Here is a 27,686-nt window from a genome sequence, read left to right as displayed (position 1 = left end):
AGGGAAAGAAAATGCCTGTCTTCAGGGATTAAAGGTTACACGGGGAAAATGATCCCAGGAAAGTGGGCATCACAAAAGTGAGGCAACCTGTTAGAGGTGATTTTTAAGCAACCAGTTTGTGGTTGCTGGAAGCCCGTCCTGCCCAGCTCCTCGTATCCCAGTGCTGCCCTCTAGAAAGGGGCTGACGCAGGGCAAAACCCTAACCAAACACACAACAGAGAACAGCTTGTCAGTTTTTAGCTTATGACAATTGAAGTAATTGAAGTCATAGTAGTGTTTTTGCAATATCTAATAAGATTTTTAAGCAGTCAGCATTTGGCTTGATAGTTCATCCTGCCTTATAGGAAAAAAGCTTTAGCGTGCAATGGAGAGATGTTATACCACACAGACTAGGCAGGCAAGCTGATGTCTCGCAGCAGTGGGTGGCACGTGGGTTCCCTGACAGACAATCACAGCTCTTTCTAGAAAAGGTACAGAGGGAGCAAACATGAACACAACCACCAATTTGAGTGGTGGCACACAGAAATGAGCATAGAGGTAATTCAGAATGAATTTTGTCTCCTGCTAGAGAATTTGAAAGGAAATCTGAGACATGGAAGTCACTATGTATAGTTTATTGCATTATTCTTATATGGTGATAAGCATCAGTTAATTTACCGTTAAAGTAAATGTAGATAATCTGGCAAACTAACTAGATGAAAGCCAGAGAACACTACTGTTGAAAATCTTTCCAAAAGAAAAATGTAGCTTTTTAAAAAATTTTTTATTTTTTCCACTCCCCCCTGCCTCACCCAAGTGAAAAGTTTGCCATCCCTGCAAAGTGAAAGCCAAACCTAGGTCTCAGGTCTGACAGACACCTGGAGGACAGCAGTAAGATCTTTTTCTGCTACTTAAGAACTTGCAAAAAAGCTAGCAAACAACTGGCTGTGCTACCATGCCAACTGGTAGGCAGATGCTTACATGCAGAATTTACCAGATTCTTAAAAGCCATTGAATGGACATGTCTCAAGTCTCCACAGTGAAACAGGTGTGAAATTCCATAAGCACACCTCTGAGGGCACTGAGGAGAGCCCTATCTTCATCTTTTCTATGCTTGATTAAAACCTGTTGGAAAACTGGTATGAAAAGTATAATTCCGTACTTGTACTACAACCAACCTGCTTTAAAGAACGAGCACTTCTTCGGGCCGGCGGCCGGGGCAGCGCCAGCGCTGCCTGCGGGAAGGCTGGGCACCGCCACCTCCCACCCAGAGGCAGCCAGCCCCCTTTCTCTCTGCTTGGCCCCTCCCAGCAGGAGGCCTGGCTGTATCTATGCATTTCCAAAAGAAAACATTAAGTACCACAGATTACCACATCTTCCAGGGACTGCACTTCTCTCCAGTTTCTGCCTCAAAAGAATAATACACCTCATTTTAGGAAATGACAGGGTGTTAGCACTCTGAATGCTAATGGGATGACAGAGACTTCAAATGCCAAACAGTCATGATCTTAGCTATAAAAACTGCTTTACAGTATCAGGCTATAGAGCCAAAATAATTCTGTTAGCTGAAAATAAGAGAGAAGATTAAACTATTTGCTTTACAAGGCTCCCACTTTGTTTTCTGTCTAGAAATGGAGATGTGAAAGTGGAAAGAAAAAGGTGTTTAGAACTGCTATTAAATTCACGGCTATTAAAAAGCTTTCACTAATTCTCGTAGTTTTTCAGCTGTAATCAACAGCTAATTAGTAATAAGCTGTTCAAACTATTAAATATAATTACCTTGTTCTGGAGTTATGTTTTCTTACAAAGTAATAAAAATACTGTAATCTAAGTTTACCAAAGTAACCCAGTTACATCTTTTGCAGTCCTGATCTGGCAACTATGTTTGAATTTTATTGTGGTATTTCTTCAACTCCAAATAGCGTAAAGTCCATTACATTTTAAACTCCAAACTTCAAAGTGTCAAAGAGAAAAATCTACTACACTAAATGGAGTAAATATTAAACATGTCCACTCTCATACGCATCCGCAACCACATTTTCACACCCAATGATAACTGGTTTCTTCTGATCCTCAAGGAAGTAGAGACTAATGTAAATATTGATGAAATGAGCTATAATATAGGTTTATGTACTTAAATAACCAAGAATAGAAAAACAGTAACAATCCTCTCGCACTGGCTAACAGAGACACTGAGCTTGGGTTTGCACCCTGGTTGTGTTTTTTATTAGAATGTCAAGTCAACACAAAGAAGGAGCTCGTATTAGAAATTTTTAAAATTTTTGCTATTTAAAACCTCTGGTATTTATTAAAACTAGAAATTATACAAGAAATGTAACACACTCTGAAAACTTCATCTCAGAAACAGCTACGCTGGTTCCTTTGGGTAATAAGGAAATCGAGAAGTATCTCTGTTTCAACTAATCTCAGACAAGTTCATTCAAAGCCAACACCTATCAGACAAGACAGATGTTTTAGACTTCATGAAGATTTCTGCCTGTTGGTTTGGTCACATGTGACAGCATAGAAAGCAATCATACTACCTTAGTGAGAAAATCAGAAACTCTTTGCAACTGGATCTACTATCAGATTTCATAGCTGCTATTCCTTTAGGCTTTGGAAATTAAATATGTATATAATATACATATATACGATTATTTCCATACATGCATGGAAATAATCAAAGTTTAAGCGGTATTCAGAAGTGGTGATATATCTATTCATGCCTTTGGCTGAAACTGTAGAATAAGTTATATCACATAATGGAATTTTCCTACATTTCTGCTTGAAAAGTGCAGACTGATCCTCAAGAAAAACCTCAGAATTTTAACAGAAAATCAATTAGTTTTTCATAAGTAAATTAAGTGTTCCTGTGAAAATTTTCAGAATAAATGTAATTTTGCATTACTGCAGTCCTCAGTTTGCTCATTAGTAAGACGGCAATAAAACGTATAACGTGGAATTCATATTTCTCGTCCTAAACTTGAGATAGAATATAGTTAACATGAGCACACTTTTGCAGTAGCCTCTGTCACTATATTCCTTGGCATATATATTCCCTGTCACTATACTTCTTGGCATAGTGGAGTCCTCAGCACCAACTTGGTTTTCCAGACTGAAAAAAACCAAAACCCACAGAGCTGCTCAAAAACTGCTCAGGACCATCTCGGTCATTGTATTTTTCATAATTCATTTTTGCTTCAGAGCGAGTGCTGATGAGGAGCAGCTGGGTAGCCTAGCCTGAACGTGACCATTCCCACAGAGAAGTCATACAAAATTAACAGACTCCTCACAGTGTAACTATTTCCCCCTCCTAATATTTATGATTGCCCCCACCGCTGTCTGTGCTTGATGATACACAACAGTGGTATCTATTATGGGAGACTTTTTCCTGGTCTTTGGAAAGATTTTCAAGCAAACTGCTGCAGAGTTACTAGCATTCAGGAGCTTTTTGCCAACAACCTAGCTGCCAAGCATATGGGTTTTACCTTGCATAACAGGAGTCGGTGGGCTATTGCGCAGAAATTTCAGCCCAAGTAAGGTAGGCAGGGTCAGAACAGCTCACCAGAGAGGTGAGAGGTGTTTCTGTGTGGAAGTTAGTGGTATGAATTATGGAGTCCAAGTAAGAGCCTGGACTTCAACTGTGCACCAGAGGTACCCAAATGCCTCTTCCACTCCTGCTTTAGAGGTTGAAAGACTTAGTGGGACTCTAAGGTATTATGACCTTATGACATTGACACAAGCACAAGTTCCACGCTTTAGCTGTGCAGGCACCTCTGACGTGACACCATCCCTCTCTCCAGCTCTGCCTCGTTAAGCTTTCTGCTGTCACATCCATGTTCCCATCTTCTTGCCCCTTCGCTAACTTCTGGCATGGCTGCCTCCATCCACAGCACTGCAGTGGAAGATCCTCACCCCTACTGTCTGCAGCGACATCTCTCACCAAAAGATCACTTCTGCCAGAGTGCCCCTGCTCTGGCTCTACTTAAACCGTATATTGGCTGAATCCTAAGTGGTGCTCCCACTTTTCTGTCTCGTCTTGGCTCATGAGCTCTTCAAGGCACATCCTATCTCAAACGTCTAGACAGTTCATAGCACCTTCTAAACATTCCACAAATTAACAGAAAGGCACTGGATCACTTCACCAAACAAAATGTTTTTAATTAATAGCAGAAGAACTAACTAGAAATTTTCCCTTTCTTTTTGTATTTTCACTGGCAGAATCCGTATTATTAAATATTTACGCGAAGCACTGCCCAGAAACTCCACCAGAAACCAGTCCTACATGTGTTCAGCACTGTACAACTAGATATGAAGACAGGGTGTGAAACTCTAAACTCATTGAACTCTGTGGTAAAATTAATTATTCTTATGAAACTCCCACATAAGCTTTTTTTTTAAATGAGGTATCTAAAAAGAGATCTAGATATATTCTCCATCCATTCTTATAGGTTCAAATAAGCTTATAAAACACACACATTTTGTACTTCTCAGCAACATAGTACCTCAGTCAAAGTCTTCTGCATCTCAGACAGCTCCATGAGCAGTTTGGTCAAAGAAAATTAAACCAGAATCATTCAATGGACTAAAGCACTTGTAGGTCACCTAGTCCCTTTGACAAGCAGCTGCTATTGTTCTGCTTATGTTATTTTTAAAACATTAAGGGACAGCACATTAACCAAGCAGATAGCAGCATAACAACAGTACAGGAAAATACGGCAACAGGGTCTAACACATCCCTCACTCCCAGTGAAGGGCTCATTTGATCACTGAGCTGTTGCATGGCCAGCATTTTCATTGTGCAATCAATAGTTAGGCCAGACCTTCTGGACACGCGTGTCAGCAATGGTCCTCTCAGCAAGGCTCAGCTTCAGCAGCTGTTTGTCAGAGCAAGCTCCTCTTCCAGACTCACGTCTGCCCTTCACAGTCTCCTTTGGCACACACTCCTCCAAATAATACATGACTAACTTGCAAGGAATACGACAACTTGGTCATAGATGAAAAGTAAAGATTAAAGCTATTCTAAAAATCTTAAACAAAATCTACAGATGCATTTTTAAAAAGAACACCAACAACAAAGCATAGAACTGCGACTAGGACATGAACCACAGAGAAGTTCTGTCATTTTTGCTAGAATGCATTTTTCAATATATGTTATAAAAACTGTAATAAAATAAAATAAAGACTTTAAAAAGACACCAGATTTCATAGGTGCCGTGTCTACCAAACTTACACTGGCATTACTTAGCCAGCTATATTTGCATGTGTTCATGCTGGTCACTACTCTCTGCGCAGTCTGCAAAGAGTTCCTTTAAGGTCTCTAGCAGCAGCTAGGTTAAGGCAGCTGCAGAGGTTTCTCTGTCCCCAGAGATCACAGCTTCATGGAAGGCTGAGTATCACCACAGAAACCAACTACAAAAACAGTCTACGAGCTCCTGCCCCGTTACTCTGGTAAAGCAATTTGTACTACGTGAAAGGCAAGGGCACAAATGCTGAAAACTGATCAAAGTAAACACTGCTGTTAAAGTACCATTTTGTTTTGCTGACTTCAAGGCATCAAATTGCAGACTCTGTGTTTTGTTCTAGAAAGATGAAAGTCAAGTGCCAAGGTTTTGTAAGGTTGAATTAACTATTCCAGTGTGAAGGCCTTCAGATAAATTCATAGCACATTTTCCAAAACAGCCATTACGAATTTGTGCTAATAAACCAGGACAAAATATGCTGTGTTGTATTGAATGACGCTGCCCAGGCTAAGACAGCTGTTCTCTAAAAGAGAAAAGAAAAATGAATTTTAAATCTCAGATCATATAAACACACTTAAAAGTGAGGCACTAAAGGTGGATTTATGACATCTTAACTCCTTACTCAGCTGCAAACATTAAGTTAACTGGTACAAAGCAGGCAAAATTTAGAACAGAAATTTGAAAATTCATACCCATCACTGCCCTCTACAAGTGTTTTCACTCTTTTCGTTAATATAATATTTATAGGACATAAATTATTTCTGGTATTGCAACAGTCAAAGAAACTAATAAGACGACACTTATCTTTACAATTCATTAGTGTATATTATCCAATATAAGAGGTTTAGAATTTCTACTGAAATTCACTTGAAAAACATAATGTCATTACAATTGGCCAAAAAAAAATTCAGTCAAGGATTAGTCCATGAACCCACCTCAAGTGGTGGGATCTAGTACTGCACCACTTTTCAAAAGTGTTTATCAATTGCTTTGGGAAGGATCCCCAGGCCAATTTTTTGCTTTTTAAGATGAAAGTAAAGAAAAAGTGTATTCTTTAGGCAGGGACTGTGAATTCAAAATGGAACACTTCCCCCTCCACCCCCTTATATTTTTGCTATGCTCATTGAATATTGTGTTACCGATTCGACACCAAGCCAGCTGTAGTAGATTGCAATGTCCAGCTTTCGGGAGCCAACAGTTTCCGAGACAGAGTTTGCTGATTTTTCCAAGAAATGCAAACTATGTTCACATGGTGTTACTCCTTGAAGGTAATTTTGCTCAAAGGGCTACATATTTGCACTCTTAAATGAAATGATTGTATAAGCAAGTTCTTATAAGCATATGAGATCCCACCGCTTCCCTTCTGGGAAGGTTCTCCAATGCAGACTCTTTTATTCGTTCACGGCAAGCACCTATGTTTTTGAAAACTCACCCCAGCAATGAGACAGAAGATCCTCAGAACAGCATCAGAGAAATAAATATCTCCAGGAAAACTGCAATGCCATTAAAAACAAGCATTCATATCCACACACAGTTACTTTTTCTCCAGCAGAACTCAAAGCCATGCCACCCTTGCAGCCCTTGCCAGAGACGCACCATGCTTTCTTCTCTCTGCCAGGGCAGTGCTGAAGGATGCTGCTGGGGCAGGGACCTGCCCCTCTGGGAAAGAGCAGGGGGGGCTGCGATGCATGAGGTACATGTGGGGAGGGAAAATCCTTCTCTTTTTGCATTACTGCCAGGATGAGGCACAAGTCAGTCCTTGGGGAATGGGTCTGAGTCCCTGGTAGCATTTACCAGGTAGGTGGAGGACTGAAGTTTACTTCCAAGGCTCAGGTAACACTCTAATTCTAAAATCAACCCTTTGCTTATTTTATCCTAAATACATGGTTGCAAATGGATTGGCATTGCCTGGACCTTCTCACCCACACTCTACAGAGACAACCAAATTGACTAAACAGCAGTTATAGCTTAACTGTGAAAATCATGGGAAAGATTCATCCCTGGCATAATTCCACTGAAACTACTGGCATTAAACCAGAGACTGATGTGGTCCCATGCAATACCTTATTAAAAAAAAGTACTATTGCACAATCTGCTGACCTTTATGATCTACCACCCAGACTGGAAAACTGGGCTCCACTGAAAAGGAGACAAAAGAACAGCAAGCTTGGTAAGGACTACCCAACTATGATCTATGGCCCATTGCACACCCTTCATTAAGAAGTACTGTCAGAAACCTTTGAGCAAAAGGTGTTTGAACTCTCCTTTTTCTTTTTCCTATTTGTCCTGTGTGAGGGTGTTCTGCCCTAGACACGGATAGTTCCCTCCCCAAAGAGCTTACAAATCAAAATATTCAAGTCCTGCACCACATGTGCGTGCCAACATCCACTAAAACTATTTTGAAGTATGCATGATGTTCCCAGAAGGCCACTTAAACATGAAGATGCATTATTAACGATTCAGAGGAGAAACAGCAGCCCCAACGCATGTGTTCCAAGGGGAGAACTAAGCAAAACTCCCTTCACCCTCAGTGAGGATGGAGCATCACCCCTGCGTTTGGCACCTGTTACACTCAGAGCAAAGCAATATACTCAAATGGAAATACCGCCTTTAACAAGGATCTAAAGTTCTGGTACCTTTCTAGCCCTGAATATTAAATGACCAAGTTGAGGATCTGTGTAACAGAATGGAACTAGAGTACGTCTAGATCTCCTCATATGGATTCATAATTCAGCTGCTCCAGACAGACTAAAAGCAAATTACAAGTAAAATTTAGTACTATAATATTACACATCATGTGTAAGACAAGTACAGTATAGCACAGTGGCATGCTGTATGGCACTAAACATACTGCTCAGTATGTGGCAGCACCGTCGTTTGTATCTGGTTCATACCTGATGGTTTACTGCACCAGTGATACTTTCTCCTCAAAAGTGTAAGAGTAGACAACTGTGTTGGTAATTTCTTACTGGAAAGACAGTGACTGAAGTGCCCATTCAGAAAGCACCGCAGCTCGCACAGCATCAGAAAGTTCTGACACAAGGTGACGTTACAAAATAGCGCTTCTAACTTCATGAAAATGTTGGACTATTTCTGCCCACAGCTCAGTCACGTAATTTATCTTCAGACAAAAATGTAGCCAGTTAATTTCTAGCGTTCTGAAGTTGTTATTTTAAGCTGGAGCTGCCAAATGCAATCACATTATGTTAAATGCTAATCATTTACGCAAACACCTAGGTAATCAAAAAATTAGGACCAAAGCTATTCCTGATACAAATAACTTGGCAAACGAGCAGGACAGTTATTGAAGTCCTATTTGCACTGGAAAGTGGTATTACTTTCACAGAGCAAGAATAATAAAAGCAAAAAAAACTTGAGGCTTTATATAAAAACAGCTATTTCAGAACACAAAGGCAAATAACTATATCAGCATAAGTCATACTTACACTAAGAGAGCTACTTCTGTGACAATGATCTTAAAAGTATAACCCAAAGAGTTTACTGCTAAATTTTATGTAGAGATCATACACATGTGTAAACTGCCTACTTTAGCTTCATTTACCTGAATAATACAAGATCCAGCTTTCTCTGTGCATATATATTTCAATCCAGGTTTTATGTCTTCAGTGTTATCTCATGCACCATATAGTTTGGAGAACCAGAGTTCTCCTGAAAAATAAGATTTTTCAAAAACTTCTGGCTGCAGCAAAGAAAGCAGACAGTCTCTGCACAAGCATCTCTGCTCAGCTCTGCCAACCAAATCTAATCTTCACGTGCTGTCCCTGCTGTGGGCACCTGTAGAGCAAGGGCTGCCCACAGTGACCAGCCCCACTGTTCATTCAATGGAAAGCCCATGCCCACCAGTGTAAGGTTGGGACGACTTTGCCCATTCCTCCCGTGACCCGAACTAGGCGCTCTGGCTCCCAAAGATTAAGTGAAACCATTTGTGCCATCTGCCCTTCCAAAAAGCAGTCAGGCTTCCCAGCACTTGTGACATAAAAACATGATGTTTCCCTCAGCTTTGCATAAATCAGTAGATGTCAATACTGTTCACATGCCATATAATGAATCCTAAGGGGAAAGTCCTCCTCTTATACATTTTGTGGGAAAATTTCTTGTTGGCTTTAGATCTGTTTAAGGGCACAGGATCCATTCCTGTAAGCTGCAAGTATAGCATCTCTCCTACTGCTGTTAAGTGGCCTATTCACAAAACAGTATCACATCAGACTGTTTAGTTTAACAATTAACGTAGAAGACTCACATGAAAAGGAGACATTTTGCCAGACAATATTCTATTCTGCACTTATGTGTACATATATTGCAGATCTAAGTTTTTCTTTGGGCAATCAGCTGGGCTGACAAAGTAAGTTTAATTTTATACTCCTCTTCCCTTCTCCCATCCCTAAACTATTACCAGGTAGTTGTGCCCAGTGCCCTGAAAAAAAAAAGCGGGGAGTAAGGAGGGGTGTTGAACTACTATATTGGAGGATATAATGAGTACATACCAAAAAGCAGCTCCTGTCCCAAAGAAAATGCTTCTTAAACTGTCAGATAAAAGACAGATGACAAACTTCTGCCAGGACCATTTTCCTTAAATGCATTTGGGGCATTTTGAGCAGATCTACACAGGCTTTTCCAAGTAAACACAAGTTTCTGCTGCCTGGATTTTCAGCAAGTTAGGCAGGTGCTAGCCACCCAACCAGAAATTACATAGCTGCATTAGTGTACCACTACAGTATTGACACATCTTGCCTCTCAACAGGTCTCATCAGTAATAACTCAATATGATACTGAGTGGTTCAGAGACTCAGCATTAGCACTATCTCACCTCTACCAGCCTCTGACAGTACATACAGCAAGTTCGTATCTCACCTCAACTGCAAAACACCATGCAGATGTAACATAGCACATGGTGTCACAAGAACATCATGGCAAAACTGGAATCCGAATACAGAATTTCCACATCTCAGTGTAAATCCTGAACAGATGAACATCCTACTTTCCACCATTTCAAAAGCTGCAGGTGGGGAAGGGGAAGAGGCTGAGACAATGAGGCTTCACAAAGCAAGAAAAGATTACAAACAAACATGAAACACATGATGGAAAGACTGCAGGACAAAGGGTTATGCCATTTGAAAGCCTCCACATATAAAACAATTTGTTCCTCAAAGGTTTTGCAGCCAGACCACACACAGATGCAGATGACTGGAAAAAACCCCCATCACTCTACAGGTGTCTTTTAGAGAGGCACAGTTACATAAGGAAGTGTAAAATATGGAGTTCACATTTTTATTGGACATGTAAAACTAAGTTCTTGCTTTCCAAGCCAGGGTATAGAACAGTGTGTGTGCATGAGTCATATAAAACTGAAAATCTAAGCAGCAGCACCAGATTTAGCAAACAGCTTTGTTTACTTTATTGTCAGCAAACCACCAGCCTGAGTAAGAGTTGGTTGCAAGCATGTATGTCTAATGCATACACTCAAAAACGGTATTAGAAATTAAACACAAAGGACACTGCTTTCAGAAGATTAAAAGTAACCATAACTAATACATTGTCTCACTACTCCCCATGGGCAGGTCTTCATCCTTCCCAATTTTTTTTTGTTTTCAAACTTCAAAAAAATAATCAGAACTTTTACTCCTTGTACAAAAAAAACAGTATTTTGGGAATATTTCAAAGAATTAATTTATGATACTGACCATATGGAAAAAAAACCACACAACCAAAACACCAAACCCCTAAGGAACCAAATTTGCTATTTAATCAGGCCTACCCATATAAGTAAGACTACTCACATCTGTATATACCTGCAGAATCAAAGCCTGACACAAAAAAGCCTCACACGAAATCCGACAAAATCCTCCAGAAGACATTACTGAGGCTGCCACACAAGCATTTTCATGTACAATGATGCCATTCCATGCCCTTTTCTGCACTGTCTTGCTGATTCTTACTTGAAAACAGATTTACTGAAGAAAATACTGGCTTGCTTTCCAGCTAACAGTGTAAAAATGGACTGCTGCTCCCTGCGTGCAGTATCCTTCCATGCAGCTGCAGGTGCATTTTCAGTGTCCAATTTACCTCATCGCAAGTATCACTTGAAACCCAATTAGCGGAGGAAAGAAGGCACGTTCCAGTGGTCTACTCTGAAAAGATACCTACAAAGAAAGTGCCACTGTGCTTTTCTGCATAACTAATGTCATATAGAGCCACATTTCCCAACAGGCCTCAAAACTTCTCTTATGTATTTGCATGCACTAGCAGATCACGTCCGTGCTGAAGAAATAAAGACTCTGCTTCCTTGGGTGATGACAGAAGAGTGATCCAGACTTCAATCAGTCTTCAGGGTTACAGAATGTTGGTTATCTCTGGAAAGGTGACAGGTTTTAATACTTTTTGCTCACTGATAAGATTCGGGTCATCACCAAATATTATCTCTCATCTAGAAATACTAACTACTGCCACCATCATGTTTATCACATATGGCATGAGCTCCAATCATAATAAAAATATTTCTGTATATAAATTGCCATGACAATTGTTAAAGAGACATTATCAGCTATAAATTACCTATAATTCCTTCAAACTTTTTCAAGAAATTTAAGTTTCAGATGTTTGTACCTCACGGTGGTGCTATTTTCGCATCTTCTCCTTTAAATAACAAGCTTTACTACTGTAGAAGTACCCTGTTTATGTTTCACAGGGAAAATAAGAGACTCTTCTAGAGAAACACAAACTTGAGTATATGGTAAGTGTTATCAAACGCGTGATCTACATTAAAAAAAACAAAACAATTAAAACATTTGTTCCTCTTCTCATATCTTGCCACTACACGGTTTTACTTTTTCAGCTGATACAGGAGCACCGCTGTCAGGCACAGCAAGCTCCACACAATTTATGTTGGAAATTTTCCCCGATGCTAGGAGGCTGGAGGAGAGCGACTTCATTAATTCCAGCTTTTGGTTCAAACAGACACTCCAGAGAACAACATAAACACGACCACTCATGACAAGTGTTCTTCCAACATATCTCACACACGCGTACGAGCCCAAAGCTAGACTGGAACCTGCCCAATCGAGTTTGTGATATAAATGGACCCTGGAAATGTCATCACTTCTTTAATTATCTTTTCTTGTGGAAAGTAACTATAGACAAAGTAATTTATAAATATTCCAAGGCATATCAGATAGAAGCCTTGGTGAGGGAACTGGAGACCAAGAATGTGAATCACAGTTTATTATCAAAATCCAAACACCTGCATCTGCCTGAAAGAACGTGTGAGTGCATGTCCACAGTGTGCTTACACACACGTGAGCAACAGAGAGGGAGGAAGAAGAGTCCATCTAGTAAAGACAGCAGCAGTCCCATTTCTCTCTACAATCCTACAACAGCACATCAGTACCTGTGGGTACTTGCAGCAGAGGAAAACAAGATAGTCCAATTTTCAGCTTCCAACAGGTAATTTTAAATAGCAGTCAGCAAAACTGAAGAATTTGAGCAATCAGAAAAGTCATTCGGACATTTTTCCTTTTGACCTCTTCAGCATTCTGTGGTGTGCCTTGGCGTGGCTTCAGACACCATTCCATGCAGCTCTCAAACTGAGAGCAGGTCTCACTTTCTGTGCACAGCAAACAGTCCCGTTTTTAGAAACGGAAAATACCGAGGGTTTGCATAGCACTTTCCAAGTCATTGCTGCCTCTTTAAGGGTAGATACGCACCAAGCCACGCTGCTGCAGGACAGCAGGCTCTGCACAAACAGGCTCCTCTGGCCAACACATGACTTCCTCTGGCAGTTCTGGTGGGCAGAACTTGAAACGATTGCCAAATCCAATGACCAGCAAATCCTGAGCTGGCTAAAAACAACCCACAAAGACTGCAGTCCAGACCAAACAAGTTCAAAAAGCCACATTAAAAAAGGCTGGATTTTATGCAAGCACAGATACTTCAAAGTGCTAATGAAGAGAATCAGGGGAAGAGGCTTGTGAGGGTTCTTCAAGAAATGCAGGCTAGGTCGGCTGTTGGTTGGTTTGTTTTTAAAGACATGGCAATCCATCAATCGAGGCAATTAAGGCAACAGTGTCATTTTAGTGTATTCGCTGCATGGGAGTTGCAGATTTCAGTAGACACGGCATCATCTGAGAAAGGCAGTGAATGATTACAATTTCTGTGGAGCACACTGACAGTATCTTTAAGGCTTTATAAGGTCTATCGTGTGCTTCACTTCTGATTCAGCCCAGTACTCCAGCAGCCCAGAAAGGGCTCTTGGACAAGGCTGTGGAGAAAGGGAATAACAGCAGCCTATGAAACCACCCTGGTGAGCCAGTGGAGCTACCACAGGCTGTGGGCAAGCTTTGGAAAATATCCAGGATTAAGAGATGCACGTGACAAGGGACCGCTGCTTTCCAAGCAACAGATACAGGGTGTTCCTGGAGTATGTCTGCCACACCAGTACGTTGCTCACAACTTGCCTCCGAGACCTTACTGGCATGGGGCACTGGTAGAAATAGTAATTCATCTGAGCTTCCCATTCTCGATCTTCTGATGTGGCCCCCTTCCCTTGCTCTTACAAGTGGTATGCAAAACATCATGAAAGAAGATTGTGATAAAAAGCAGCAGTCAACCTCAAGCTTGACAAAGAGGTTTGCAGGTGGCGAAACTCATTTCCCAGTGCCACTCTGCAGGTCCTGGTTGGACTGATAACATTGCCTTTGCATGCCTTTGTAAGCCACAGATCATCAAGGAACAAGCAGTAATGGGGTGAAAATGATCAAGTTGATCTCGATGGGCTCAGCATAACAGGATAGCTGGCTTGCATATACGGAGGTTGAAGTCAACCAAGCGTTGTGGAAAATTTGAGTATTATGCACTCACCCAGAGACAGTATCTTAAAATGTCTACAGCGGCCCACAAATCCATGCAGTACAAAAGTAAATACTGCTTCCTGGTCATGTAGGACCAGGAAAAATCTACAGCTCCACTGAAGCCCTGACATCTGGGGAAGCGGGTGTGAGCACAGCGCAGCGTACCTGTCACAGCAAAACTGCCAAGTCAAGCACATGAAGCACAGGGCAAGAACTTCCCAAATGGCGAAAGTTGCTTCCCAAACTACTCTGGAGTCTGTCAGCTCCCAATACTGAACTGGCTGGCTACATGACTTGGTGTCAGACTTCAAGTGACAATCTTTCCTGAAAGACATTCTCTTGTTGGTTGACTCATGAAGCTGCATGAGATCAGCTCAGACTTTCACCAAAACTCTTCTGCATTGCAGTCTTCTTTTTAGGGTTTACCTTCTCACATTTGGAACAAGGTCCTTTGCCACCAAGTTACCAGCTGCCTCATCTGACTGCAGTACCTGACCATCCCCAGAAAGACTAAGCATCTCCACTACTTCCATCTCCTCTCCTTCATCCCCAGACTGGGCAGCGGCAACATAGCTATCTGCACCACTCAAGCCATCTCACTATAGGTAGCTCATGCCAACCCTGGTTCAAAAACCCTGCATGTACTTGTATTGCCACTTGTAGGTTTGCTGCCATAATTAGATATCCATTACTGCTGCCAAGCAAAGGTAGCTCAGAAATTGGAGAGGCAAGAACAGCAAAATACCCTTGCAATGTTCAGATCCGGTCTGTACCTTGGCAGAGGCATAGGCATGGTGCTTTGTTTTATCTCTGAAAGCTTCTCCTAAAGCAGCAACTATTTTTCTTCAAAACAAAGGTCTTTGGCCAACCAGAAGTACCAAACATACGCATGTGCAGCAGCGTTGGTTTCCGACCGTACCGCAGTAAAGGAGCAGAGGGCAGATGCAATGCAGCCTGGCAAACCAAGGAACATGTCCTTTATTTCCCAGCCTAATTCTGCACCACATATTCTGGTCAGCTCACCAGAAACATCAAATTTGTACAGCCAAGTGATCTGGCAGCACAGAGATCCAATATTAATGTTAGTGAAGTCTGATCTTACTCAAAAGTTTAATCACACAGAAGTAACAAACTCTTTATTCTTGAGCCTCTTATTTTAGTATGAGTTTAGAACTGCATAGCACAATGATCCAATTATTCTAATTTGGATTATTAAACCCAAGCTGCAGGGTACATCAAAAATTCAAATCAAACTAGTCTGTGTTGTCAGTTTTATAGCAGCTGGTCAAGCTGACGCGAAGAGCTCAGCACTAAAGAGGCACAGTAGAAAAAGAAGCTGACTTTATTTTTACTATATGTGAGATCTTGAAGTCTCAGAAAACAGCCTCAGTGGACATTTGATTTCTATTAAATGGAAACGTGTTTTAACAAATTCACTTTTAGAGAAAGAAATAAACAAAATGGAATCAAACAAACAACTAGGTAACAAAAAACCTAACCAACTCCCAGCTGTCAAATAACAAACCTTGAATTCCCTTCCCGCCTGCTGTCAGCACAAGACCTCCAGGCCCCCTCTGACCATGGCTCTGGTGCAGGGGGTCAGCATGTTTAAGTCACACCAGCAAAGAGGCCTCTTTATCACAGCTGAATCTCAAGGCTGTCCCCAGATCCCTGGATGCCTGTGCATGAAACAAAACATTTTTCCCTGACGTAGCCTTGGGTAAGGCTATTGTGGGGTTTAACTTCTGAAAACAGTTAAAATGAACACACTGGGAAATACAGTAAATATGTAAAAAAACAGGCAAAATGAACCAGGTTTTCATCACCCTCATTGTCCAGATCTTCATAGTCATAAAATACAAAAACATTGTGACACAGAAAAATTATCCTGAATTCAGGATGAACTGCAAAGGTCAGGATGTGGAAATACATTATCAGGTGACTGTTTCAGAGTCTCTTCCTGTCCCACTTTTACAACTTAAAGGATCTCTTCAGAAAGTACTTAAATATTGGACTTATATAATTTTGCCCATCATTTTATGACTTTTAAGCGGGTCAGCTCAGGAGTCCGAGATACATCAACTCTTAAGTACCTAGCTATTATAATTAGCCCGCTCCACAGGAACTAACAGGTATTTTAATATCAGGTTTGCTCTCAAAGGAAAAATATTTTTTTTATTATGAAATTGTTGCCAAGTAACACCAATTAAATGGTGGGGAAAAAGTCTGTCCAATTATTACAGCCTCAGTGGCATTACTCAAAATTATAAAAATAAAGATGAGTCCTTCATTTTCCTGCCTTCATTTCACATAACACATGTTAAACATCTGTATCGGGCATAACATCTTAAAGCTATTGAGGGTGAGGATGTCAACGAAAACAATAGTGAATCTACTGCCAGGAACTCTGATTCCATCTATTCACATGTATTCAATCCTAAGTATTCACATGAGATTAATTTTATATTCCCCTGCTCCCCCCCTTTAGCTATTTTAATTGTGGCTGCATGCCTGAAACAGCTCAGGGAAATTCAACTGACAGGTACAATAAAAGAATCCTCCATTAATTTAGGACTTGATAATATACCTAAGGAGTGACTTTCATTGTAAAAATAATTTTTACATTTTTCTATACACATTTTTCTGGTGCAAATCTCTGGAGTTTCCAAGTGTGTCTGCAAACAACAATTCTTTCTCTTAACAGAACAAGCAGCTCCATGAGAAAGCAACTATCTCCTTTCTAAAAACTGGGAAATTGAAGCAGTGAAGATATCCAAAGTTGAAGAGAAAGTTATTGTAAGAGTTCAGTAGTTCCTGGCTTTCAGCTGAGACCCAGATCAGTACAGAAATGCACACATGCACGCACTTCCCCAGGAATATTTGGTCAAATAAAACAAACAAAAAAGGCTTGCGTTTTTCATGCCAAGTTCAATATAAACACTTGTGGCTATTACATGCACCCGTATTCTATTTCCTATGATAAAGCATGGCCAATATGAATTGTGATAAAAGACATTTCTAAGAAATACTTGAAAAAGATTGGAACTTTTGGGGTTCTTGCTTGAAGAAAGTGTCTTCAGAGTCTCAACAAATAAGATGTCACCCAACAGGGATTAACAAAGTAAAATACAAACAAATTCCTTGAAGATCACAGATATTATTACAGCATTTCGCAATATGACCTTTTATTTACCAGATTTCAGCCTTAACATGAAAGTACTAAATTACTGATTCAGTTTTGCAAAGCTTGTTCAGAATATGTAATCCCATACATTTCCAGTCCACCTATTTTTTTTTTTCAGTTTACAGGGAAGAAAAAGCACCCAAAACTTACTAATCTTTACAGAAAATCCTGCATGTGTTACAGGCAGAACACATGCCTCTGCCATGCCCTCCCCCCACATCAGCCATCCCTCCCATGTTTAAATTCACAAACACTTGTTGTTTGTATATTCTACATGAGTGTCAAAGTGACTTAAATTAATGCATACACATATGTTGCATATTTATGAGAACCAGGATAACTGCACAAGTATGTTTAATGCATGAGCCCTCCAAGGAATTTGCTAGGGGAAGTTTACACTCCTCCCAGCAAGTAAGGAATGTGTAATTTAGCTGCATCTAGCACAGGGCAGGTTAAAACCAAAACAAACCCTAACCTCCTCCCCCAAAGCAAGCCATCACTTAAAGATTTTCAGATCTTGCATTCCATATTATCAGAACTTCAGCCAATCTCTGAACAAACATGGGATTTATTTTAAACATGCATTCAATGCTGCTGAATCGTAACTAACGTACTGTCAAACAAAAATACTGGTTTTATTCTGCAGTATACTGGAAACACTGTATGACAAACAGATCTCTACCTTTGCTATCAGCATTTGCAGGCAACAGGAAATACCTCAGCTGGTAAATCAAACTAATGTAACTTGAGGTGATGGGTACATTCTACTTTAAGACAAAAGGCCACTTTGAGTTGGTTTTTACAATAATGGAAAAGATAACATTTGCTCTGCTTTGTTTTCCGAGTCTGATCCTATAAGTAAAATCCGATCTTTCCAAGTTGTTTACACTCTTTTGCTCGACACTGTCGCCAGCACGCCTTGCTCCAGCTTCCTGTGCATTTTCCGAGCAGCCATCTCCAAGGGCTGCAACTGGAAACTGCCTGGGAGATGGGAGGAGGCGGCGAAGGGCTACAAGTTGTGAAACATACCCTGTGCCCTACACTTGGGTACACCGCATAAGTACTCAGAAGAGACAGCTTGGGGCAAACTCCCTTGTTCCCGTAAGCACGTTAGAGGAGGCACAAGCAGCCTCTTTCTGCTAGATAGTGACCACTTTTATTCAAAGCCAAGTATTTAAATCTTCTGTCGTTCTGTCAAGATGATTAGACAGTAGTGGCACAGCCTGCAACCTTGTGCACGCGTGACTCAAGCTCACGTTGTGTGTGCACACAAGTGCAGAAACTTCACTGTTACGCAAGTGCTAGGAGCATTGAACCACAGGGAAATTTGGTTTTATGCACACGTGCACTTTGCAGTTGATTCATTCTGGTCTCTCGGGAGGTAGAAGCTCCAGGGGTAGCCTGCTTCATCCCATCCCTGGGCACCCTTTAGTAAGAAGTCACAAGTTCCCACTATACTATGTCCCCACAGCGAGGGCACTCCTGCCCATTTTCAACAAAAATTGTGATTACCTTGTGAGATCTACCCCTCATGCCAAATGTGCCTATGACTTGCCAATGGATTTAAAGGTTCCTGGGTGATGAGAGGCACTGACAAATACATAGCAGAATCACATAAGGCTGTTCAGTTTTCATAAGAAACTATGGTACCAACAAAAAAAAGAGATTCCAACTACAAGTTGGTTTTCATGCCCAGAGAAGTGATTGTACCTACAAGTTTTTCAGGCATTCACAGTGCACTCATCAGGCTGATAATCCACTGCATGTCAAACTAAGAAAGGCTTTAAAAAACAAACAAAACCCCAAACTAAAACAAAGATAAAAATCTCTGTTTCTCATTCCCAGCCCCACAAAAAAAAAAAAGGTGTAATTTTTCTATTAATTTTGTGACAGTTGAACTGAAGAAGACCTGATGGTTTTGATTAAAGACAGTCAATGAGATGTCTACCAAAAAAATAGTAAACTTTTTTGTCATACACTAGACATTTCAAACAGTGTATATATTATAACTGAACACAACAGCTGAAGCTTCATGGATGCATACAATACACATTGAGCTGAACATACCAGAAACTCAACAAGGCTGCTATTGAAGTTGGTGGAAAGACTTCAATTATGGCCAAGAGTATCTGTCTTTATTTAAATCACTGTAAAAGACTGCACTTAAAAGTTCTTTCACCACAGATTTAGACCCTCTTTTTCTAAGCTTCTGCCTGCTAGATCATCATCTTTGTTCTCTCATTACAAATTCTGCTAATTGTGTACATGCACATTGCTCTCACAGGATGCAGTACTAAGGATTGTGTGTCATACTGTAAGAACATGAACTAAGAAGCTCAGCTGTCATGGCATGCAATGTTTTCTTTTCACTTCAGCACTCTGTTTTGATGTGTTTTGAGAGTAAACAACAGTACTGCACAACTTAACATCAAAAATTTTCTTCTTGTGCTATGGCTTTCAGAGCACCTAAAGTTCTTGCCAGTCCCTCTGAGTGCAACATACTTCAAGAAGTAATTAGACTGTCCTTAAGTACTACCATAGTCAGCAACACTTGCTTTTTGTACAGCAGTCCCCCCTCAGTGAAGTATTAAGGACATATTACAGAGGTAAAAGAATCTGAACTTAAATATTTGTTTATAGTAGTCGTGGTAGGGATCCAAAGGTATGCATGTTAATTTGCAACACATTTAGGTAAATGATCCGCTTTTGAAGACAGCCAATTCTGTAAAGGCCTCTCGTAGATCTAAATCTGTTTCTTATTTCCTTTGCCCACCCTGCCACCTTTTTTAAGTATACTTCATAGTTGTGAAAGGTGGTGGTCGGGGTATGGAAGAGGTTTACTCATATGACATGCAAAGCATAGGTGGACAGTATCCACGCAAATTGTGCATGCTTCTTTGTAGTCTCTCTGCTCACAATTCAGAAATAACTTTATTCAGCAAATTAATGTAGAACAATCCCATTTGCAGACACACTTGTAGCCAGGGATATGGACAATTTTGCCTTTACCTCTCTTTCATGATGGCCGAGACCTTCCTCAGGACTTCTGAGATTGAGGACATGCACCTCTTGCGGAAGGCTTGTTGTGCCTCGGCTTGCACAGCCAGATAAGACGGTAAAACTCTCCAATAAGGCATGGACTGGGTGCGAATTGTTAACAGGTGATAAGACACATTCATTCCTAGGCACAGGACCTGCAGAAGACAACAGAGATGCACATCATTTGGAGAAAAAGGCAGTACATAGGCTACACCTGTCAAACAATGATCATCCTTTTGGTCACAAAACCCACAGGAACACAAGCAGAGGCTTCATGTTCATTAATCACAAAATGAAGACATTTATATCCGTTGCCATTTTAGGCTCTCCTGAATATGCTAACTCATTGGTTCATTTCTCTCTGAAAGTCTAAATTTAAAGTATGAATTCCAAAATTGAAGGTAGTCTTGTCTTTACCAGGGAGGAAACCAAGGATAAAAGAGAAAAAAAGACAAAAAAAAAAAACAAACCCAAAGGAGAAAAAACAAAGCAGTGACAGTGGTAGGATGAATTGGTTCATCTATAGATGTGAATTATTTATGTCAAATATTGTTATCGCCAAACACTGAAAAATGCAATCATGTATATATAAGAATGAAAAGTTAATCTCTAGTATAAAGGTAATTACATCAGGAAGGATTTGGGTAAGTTGGATTTGTTGCTTTTGAAGTAGTACTGATTTATAGTGAATGTCATTCAAATACATTGTACAAAACAGCAGGCATCTGTCACATGATAAAATGAAATGTTTTGTTTACTGAGTCTATTTTGTGTTTGACAGCAATTATCTACACTGATAACAGATATCTAGTCCAAAACAGAGTGTATGCCCTTTCAAATAATCACCACAGCATGATGTAGTGCCATACTTTTATATAGTACGTGAGACAGTGTGATGTGATAGCACAAAAGCTGAAACATACAGAGCAGTTTACATTTAAACTATATCTCAGGAAACTAAAGCAAGACAAATATTTATGAAAAGCAGCCCTGCTTTTCCAAAACGGCTCAAACCCACCCCTGACAGTAACAGATACAGTATGGTTTTGATTCAGAAGGTCACAGGAGAACGTAATTGACTTAACCGCTAATTTGCACCAAAGTCACTCAGATAAGAATTACTCACATGAACCAGCCAGTTCAGAGGCTGCAAGGCATAAAAGAGAAATATAAGCTAGAAGCATGATTTTTTTTCCAGATAACATACATCTGCAATTGAAGTAAAATGCTTCTTTTGAAAGAAGTTCAAAATGGAAGAATATCCTCAACTGATCAAATGGCAGAGCTCTGTCTGGTTTTGTGAAGTCTACATCCAACTACTGTAGCACTAGAGATCATTTGACTTTGGTGTATAGATACATTTAATTATATTAGCACTGACCTACACTTTGCTGGTTAAAAACACAGTTCACTCAAGGTACAGTTAGCAGCTGACCACTTAGAAGTCAGAGAGTCCATCTTAAAACAGACTTTAACTGGAAAAAGCAAAGCCCCTGAGCACAGGGAGTTTTCTGCAGTGCCTTGGGCCATGCATGCCTTGTCCCACCAAAGGGGCCGTTCCTGAAACCCACCGGTGCATAGCACATATCCTACCAGCTCCTGCAGAACAGGAACATTTGTTAAAGGCAATGCTCAAGGCATAAATTACGTATGCCTGTGCTTGGGGTACAGAGGATAAAACAAACTTTTTGCTCTCTATATGAGAAGCTCGGTAGTAACATTGACCACCAGTCTGGAGGATGCGAGGTTTATTTGTTTTTTTTTTTGTTGTGGTGTGGTTTGGGTTTTTTTTAAGCATTCCATTTTAAGAATATGCATACAAAATGGGACCAGTCCAAGCAACAATACTCAGTTAAAAACAAAACCAAAAAAACTATTAAAAAGTTGCCCTTTGTAACGGTTGAAGAAATATTTAGAATTTGTAATAATAACACAACCAGAAGAGAGGCCTCCTTTTCCTAATGTACAAGTGCAGATAAGAGAACCTACTAATCAATCAGCCCAGCCACTGATGCATAAGTCCTGCACCAGATGACGTTATACAATCTGCACAAAAAGCATTTCTAAACTCCACAAGCATTTCTTGGGCTGGGGAACAAACCGAGAGCCAAGGTGCGCTTGTTGATTGAACAGTTTCTTGCAGACCAGAATGGAGTTGACATTTGTTAAGATGCTTCTATCATAACACATCCATGAAGAAAAAGGTGCAAGACTCAGAATAAGACAGAAATGGAGTTGCTGACAAAAACGTGTGCTGTCCTTCGCAAAGGTTCAGGTACCTCCCTCTTAGTAGATGGATTCCTTTGTGAACATCTATTCCCATGCAGTACATCTACCAATCCTCCCCTCCAGCCTTCATCTGGTCTTTATTCTGCACAAATTTGCCACATTAGAGGAGGAAACATCTGGATTCTCCACTCACTTCCTACAAAGACTCATCCACATGAGGAAGATAGCGACTGGTACGTTGAGGCTATCTGTAACTGCCTCCCTTGACGGCACCTCAAGCGCGCATTAAAACCTCCTTTCAAGGCCATCTGTTCTGCTCGATGCACAAGATGGAAATACTCCTGGAGGGAGTAGAAGTTCACATCCCGCATAAGCGTGCGCAGCCGAGCCTACCTGCACAGCGAAGGGCAGACCGAGGGAGTAGAAGTTCACATCCCGCATAAGTGTGCGCAGCCAAGCCTACCTGCACAGCGAAGGGCAGACTAAGGCATGCCCGCTCTGCCTGCGCTCCGTCCCAGCTGGATGTGGGCCAGATCTCCTGCAGAAACCCTGTCACCCTGCTGGCAGCAAGCCCACGCGGCTGTACCAGTCTTAAGCAGGGCTTCTTAAGCAGGGCTTACTGGCATAGGCCCACTCTTACACCAGTACAGCTGCGGGGTGTCCAGACATGCGCTGGCTCATGTCCCGCCAGCCTGGGGCACGTCGCCTCTGTCAGCTCTGTTTTGAAGGAAGGGGTACACAGGGTTGCTCTAAGCTGCTCCGTGTAAGAAACCAATGTTTTGGGGGAGTTACTGCATTTGGTAGAGTTGCTTTCAGACCAGCCTCACGAGTGACCGAGATACAGCCCTTGAAATTTGAACCAAAGATCAGAGTATCTACTGGAGGCTGGCTCCATCGCATTCAGACCACATATGCTGTCAGACTGCCCTCATACAGGGAATGACAGCAGGGTAAATAACAGAGAGGTTACTCCAGATGTTGCATTCTTGCCAGGTTTCACATAGGTGCCAGTGTAGCTATGCCCTGGGCCCACACTACCCTTCTTAGGAACTCAAGACTCTCACAAACATTATTTCTCTTAAATGCGCTGGCAGTACCAAACAGCAATCTTCATGCACCGAAATTCGCGTATTTGCCCAACCATTAAACTGGGTGTAGTGCCATGCCCAGCATACACTCACATGCCTGGACGTAGTGCCAAGTGAAAGGAAAACTTACTTCTAGATCAAACTCCACTGATGCTTAGCCTGTACAAGGCAGCTCTTTCTGCCACACCACCTTCTCTCCATTTATGCTGTATTTTAGTCTATTCTTAAACTGCACGTGCTCCAGCACTGCCTGAGCTATTTGCTAAATATTCATTAACAACATTTCTTTCCAGCACTTCCTACCACACCAGCCTGTCTGTCCCCATCTCCAAGGCACCGTCACTCCAGCGGGAGCAGCAGGAGCTCTCCTCTTTCCAAATTAGCTGCTCTTCTCGGCTCCCTCAGACACCTCTCCGGCTTACCCTCCTTCTGGCCTGCCACCTTCCTCTGACTAGAAAGCTAGTTACTTTCCCTCGGTTGTTTAAATCCTACAAAAGGAATATTCACCACTCTGAAAAAAACAAACAGAAAGCCCTTTCTATGACACTACTAATCTGACTGTTTATCACCTCTGCACCGCCTGCTTGTATTCGAAAGCCAACCTGAAACCACAGCCTCAACCTGCCTGGGCTTTACTGTTCTGCTGCTCTGCCCTGCACAAAGACCAGGATCGAGCTCTGCCACCTTCCCGCTCCAGCCCCACACCCCGTTCCTGCCAACCTCACCTGCATCAGCGACACCGACATCCTGCCAAAATTCACTATCGTCACTGCTTAAGGGCCAGTTCCTCCAATCAACACGTCAAGATTGCCTTGTCAGCTCCAAACACACACAGATACTCTCTTGCATCGCATCCCCATCAAACTGGCACTTAAGAGTCAAAAGTATCTTCCAGTTTATATATCCTAGTGCAGCTACAAGCCTTTAGTCCCTTCTCTGCTGAGAACGTAAGTGTGCACGCACAGCCATCACTGGGCTTTTGTTTAACTTTGGAGCATGTATCCCTGTTAGCAAATCCTGGCTCTTACCACAATCAAATTTTAGTTGCTTAATGCCTGCAAAGCCTTTTGAAGATGGAAAGCAGGTTAGGCAGTTGTATAAGAACTGCTTATTACATATGTGTTTTATGGTGGCAAATGTTTAGTGGATTTAGAATTCTAGAGAATCGTTTAGTATTCATTTATTTTCCACTCCCAATTAATAAGAATATTTTAAAGGAAATCTTAATGCAGTTCCAACCTTGTTTGATACTAACATCTGGAACATATTCAATACAATTTCAACATTCTTGTTTCCCATATCATCCATGCTACTAATGAGTAACATGTGTTCTGCCAAAAGAGAGTATCAGAAATGGGAGTAAGACACTAAAGGGGATAATACAACAACCCAAGAGCAACTCATAACTCTGATGGATTTTATTCTAATAGTAAAGGCTAATATACTTTCTGTTGTATTTCCATGGAGATTTCTGCAGTGTTGTCAGCTGAAAAGCACGACTAGCTTCTGCAAATTGCATGAATCTGTGCTGGGGGCTCCACAGCATGTTAGCATGGTTCCCATACGCCACACCAGAGGATACAAGTCACACCAATGGGATATAACGCTCCTTAAAGAAGGACAGATTTATTCTAATTGATTTTTGAATGAGGGTATGACACAAATTTAGTCATTATACATAAAGACAAAAAATCCAAAATCCAGACTTGAGGAACACCAGGGATTTCTGCGCTGTCAGGTACAAAATAACAGAAATTACTGCAGATGCTGTTACAATTCATCACTTTATACATTGCAATGCACATCTGAGAGGAGGCTAACTATTCAAGCAGAGATTTCAGTATGCCCAAATGACAGACTTTCACAAACATTCTTTTGGAGAAGGTTAATTTAAGGGCATTTTTCTATATCAGCTAGTGACAATGATGACTGGAACAAGAGGAAAGAAAAGAGATAGGATCCTCAAACCTACTTTTGAATGACAACAGGGTTCTGTAAAAACAAGAGGAGGGGAAGCCATTTTCTCTTGAACTGAAAAGCTTAAGATTCACTGCAGAGCACTTGAGCAGACTTAGTAATAGCTTCTTCCTATAACCTTCATCACTCATTTCTAAAGCTACAAGTGCATGGGCGAAGGGCCACTGTTCCACGTGGAGTAATTGCTACCACCTACACAAACTTCTTCTCATAAAGGGTTTCTCACCAAGGGAAGCATTTATACCAAAAAATTATACTCAAGGACTGAGGCAAATAAGAATCTACAGAGAGAAGTGATGCCTGTCACTCAAAGAGAAAATCTAAGTCATTACCACTTATTTAGTATGGGTGGCTCTGTAACGACTACTAAATTCCTCCCTGCATACCCCTTCACAGAAAACCACCTGGGAAGCCAAATTCCTGGTGTTTCAAGTAACATAGAGGATCACGGACAACCTCCACCATCAATACAAGGAGCAGCTTTTACTACAGATGACCATGAAAAAACAGCTTCACACTCCTAAGCAAGCACTTCAGTAAGACACCCCCGCTCAGGATTAGTCAAGTCTGGCAAGCAGCCTTAAGTCCTGAGAGATGGAGAAGACGAGATGATGACAAGAAATATCATAGCTGCTTTGTGATGAGAGGCAGTGGCACAGAGGAAACGGCAGCTTTTCTCCTCGTGGAAAAGGAAAAGCACTTCTACCGCGATCACCACCAACAACGAGCTCGACTGCCCAAGACTCCTACAGGATTACACGATTTTCCTCTCTGATTAAGTGTGACCGCCATAAGAAAGATGCAGGGGAGAGAAGCAAGATACTGAAAGGAAGAGTTGTATGTTGGACCTTCATACTGGCCAGCAGGAAGACTAAAGTAGAAGATTATTGTCCAAAGCATTTTATATTTGTATAAATCTACTCCTATTTATTTTTGCTTCTTCCAGACGTTTGGCTGGGGAGGGTAGGAGAGTGTTATGGTTTTCTTGTTCTATACAGCTCAAGGCAGCAGTTCCAGCCTGGACAAAACACAGCACATGTAACGCAGAACGATACTGCTGCTAATCTGCCATGATTTTGGTAAGACACCGGAAGAAATCCAATGACAAACAGAATTTCGGTGTGTTTCAATACCACTTTTCTGCCTTAGTATGCAGTCAGAAATGCATGGGAGTAACAAAGGTTGCAAAAAAAAAAAAGGCAATTCCTGGATACTTTAATATTTAAGAAATAAATTTTAAAGTGTGGGGTGAGTTTTTTCAGTTAAGTTTTTATTTCCACTATGCACCTAGTAACTTAACCTTAAGTTTCAAAAAACTAGAAGTTACAATAGGATATGCTCGATATTGCAATAAAAGCTTTGATATTTTAGAGGGCTAGGGAATGAGAAAAAAAGAAATAAGCTTACAGTATTAAAGAGATTCCATTCTAATTTGGATATTCTCTCCTCTTTGTCATGTTTATGTGTTCACCTGATATCAGAAAAAAAAGAAGTTTGGCATTTTTGTAGTATGTCCCAACCCTTAGTTACGTAATTATTTTACTATTGCTACTACATATTAGGCCTTACAAGCCTTTCCTCATGCAACTATGGACTGCATTGAAATGCAGCAGATATCTCCTTTCAATATGCCTATTTACATAAACCAGGAATTCCCCACGAAAAGTATTTTAAAACTTCCTAAAAGCTCACATTTTCCACATTTGTTGAATAACTCTGATAAGAGATCACTATAACCACTGGCCGGTATCAATGAACTTAGAGCAGATTCTACTTTAGCAGAAGGAACAGCAGACCCCTTGTGAACTGCAACGGAAGCAGGACTGAAATTGAGTAAACGTTCATGAAAGCCCTTGAATGCATTTTAGGGCTTTGGCAGAAATGGATGGAAGGAGCAAAAAACTCCATGAGAAAACAATATGCACAGAAAATCAAGTGTGGGTGTATAAAAAAAAAAAGGAGACAGGAGCATTGCACTGAAAACACAAACACAGCATAGCTATTGTACACAGGGCTGGGTAAGTCTCCTTTCATATGCTTAATTTTCAAGGAGTTCTTTTACCACCACATCTAGCACAGGCTT

The 27,686-nt window shown here is 41.0% G+C and overlaps 1 protein-coding gene across 1 annotated transcript in view; it reads right to left on the bottom strand.

The window, feature by feature from the left end:
- Positions 1-27,686, bottom strand: part of TGFBR3 (transforming growth factor, beta receptor III) — a 98,519-nt gene that overhangs the window by 42,210 nt on the left and 28,623 nt on the right. The window contains exon 2 of the mRNA XM_009702509.1: positions 20,280-20,464. Within this exon, the coding sequence (XP_009700811.1) occupies positions 20,280-20,464 (185 nt within the window). The remainder of the gene's footprint in view (positions 1-20,279; positions 20,465-27,686) is intronic.

Source organism: Cariama cristata, unplaced genomic scaffold, assembly GCF_000690535.1.
Source record: "Cariama cristata isolate BGI_N322 unplaced genomic scaffold, ASM69053v1 scaffold15436, whole genome shotgun sequence".
NCBI classification, from domain to species: Eukaryota; Metazoa; Chordata; class Aves; order Cariamiformes; family Cariamidae; genus Cariama; species Cariama cristata.
The sequence above is the reverse complement of the archived record's forward strand: the minus strand, read 5'-3'. Positions and strand labels throughout refer to the sequence as shown.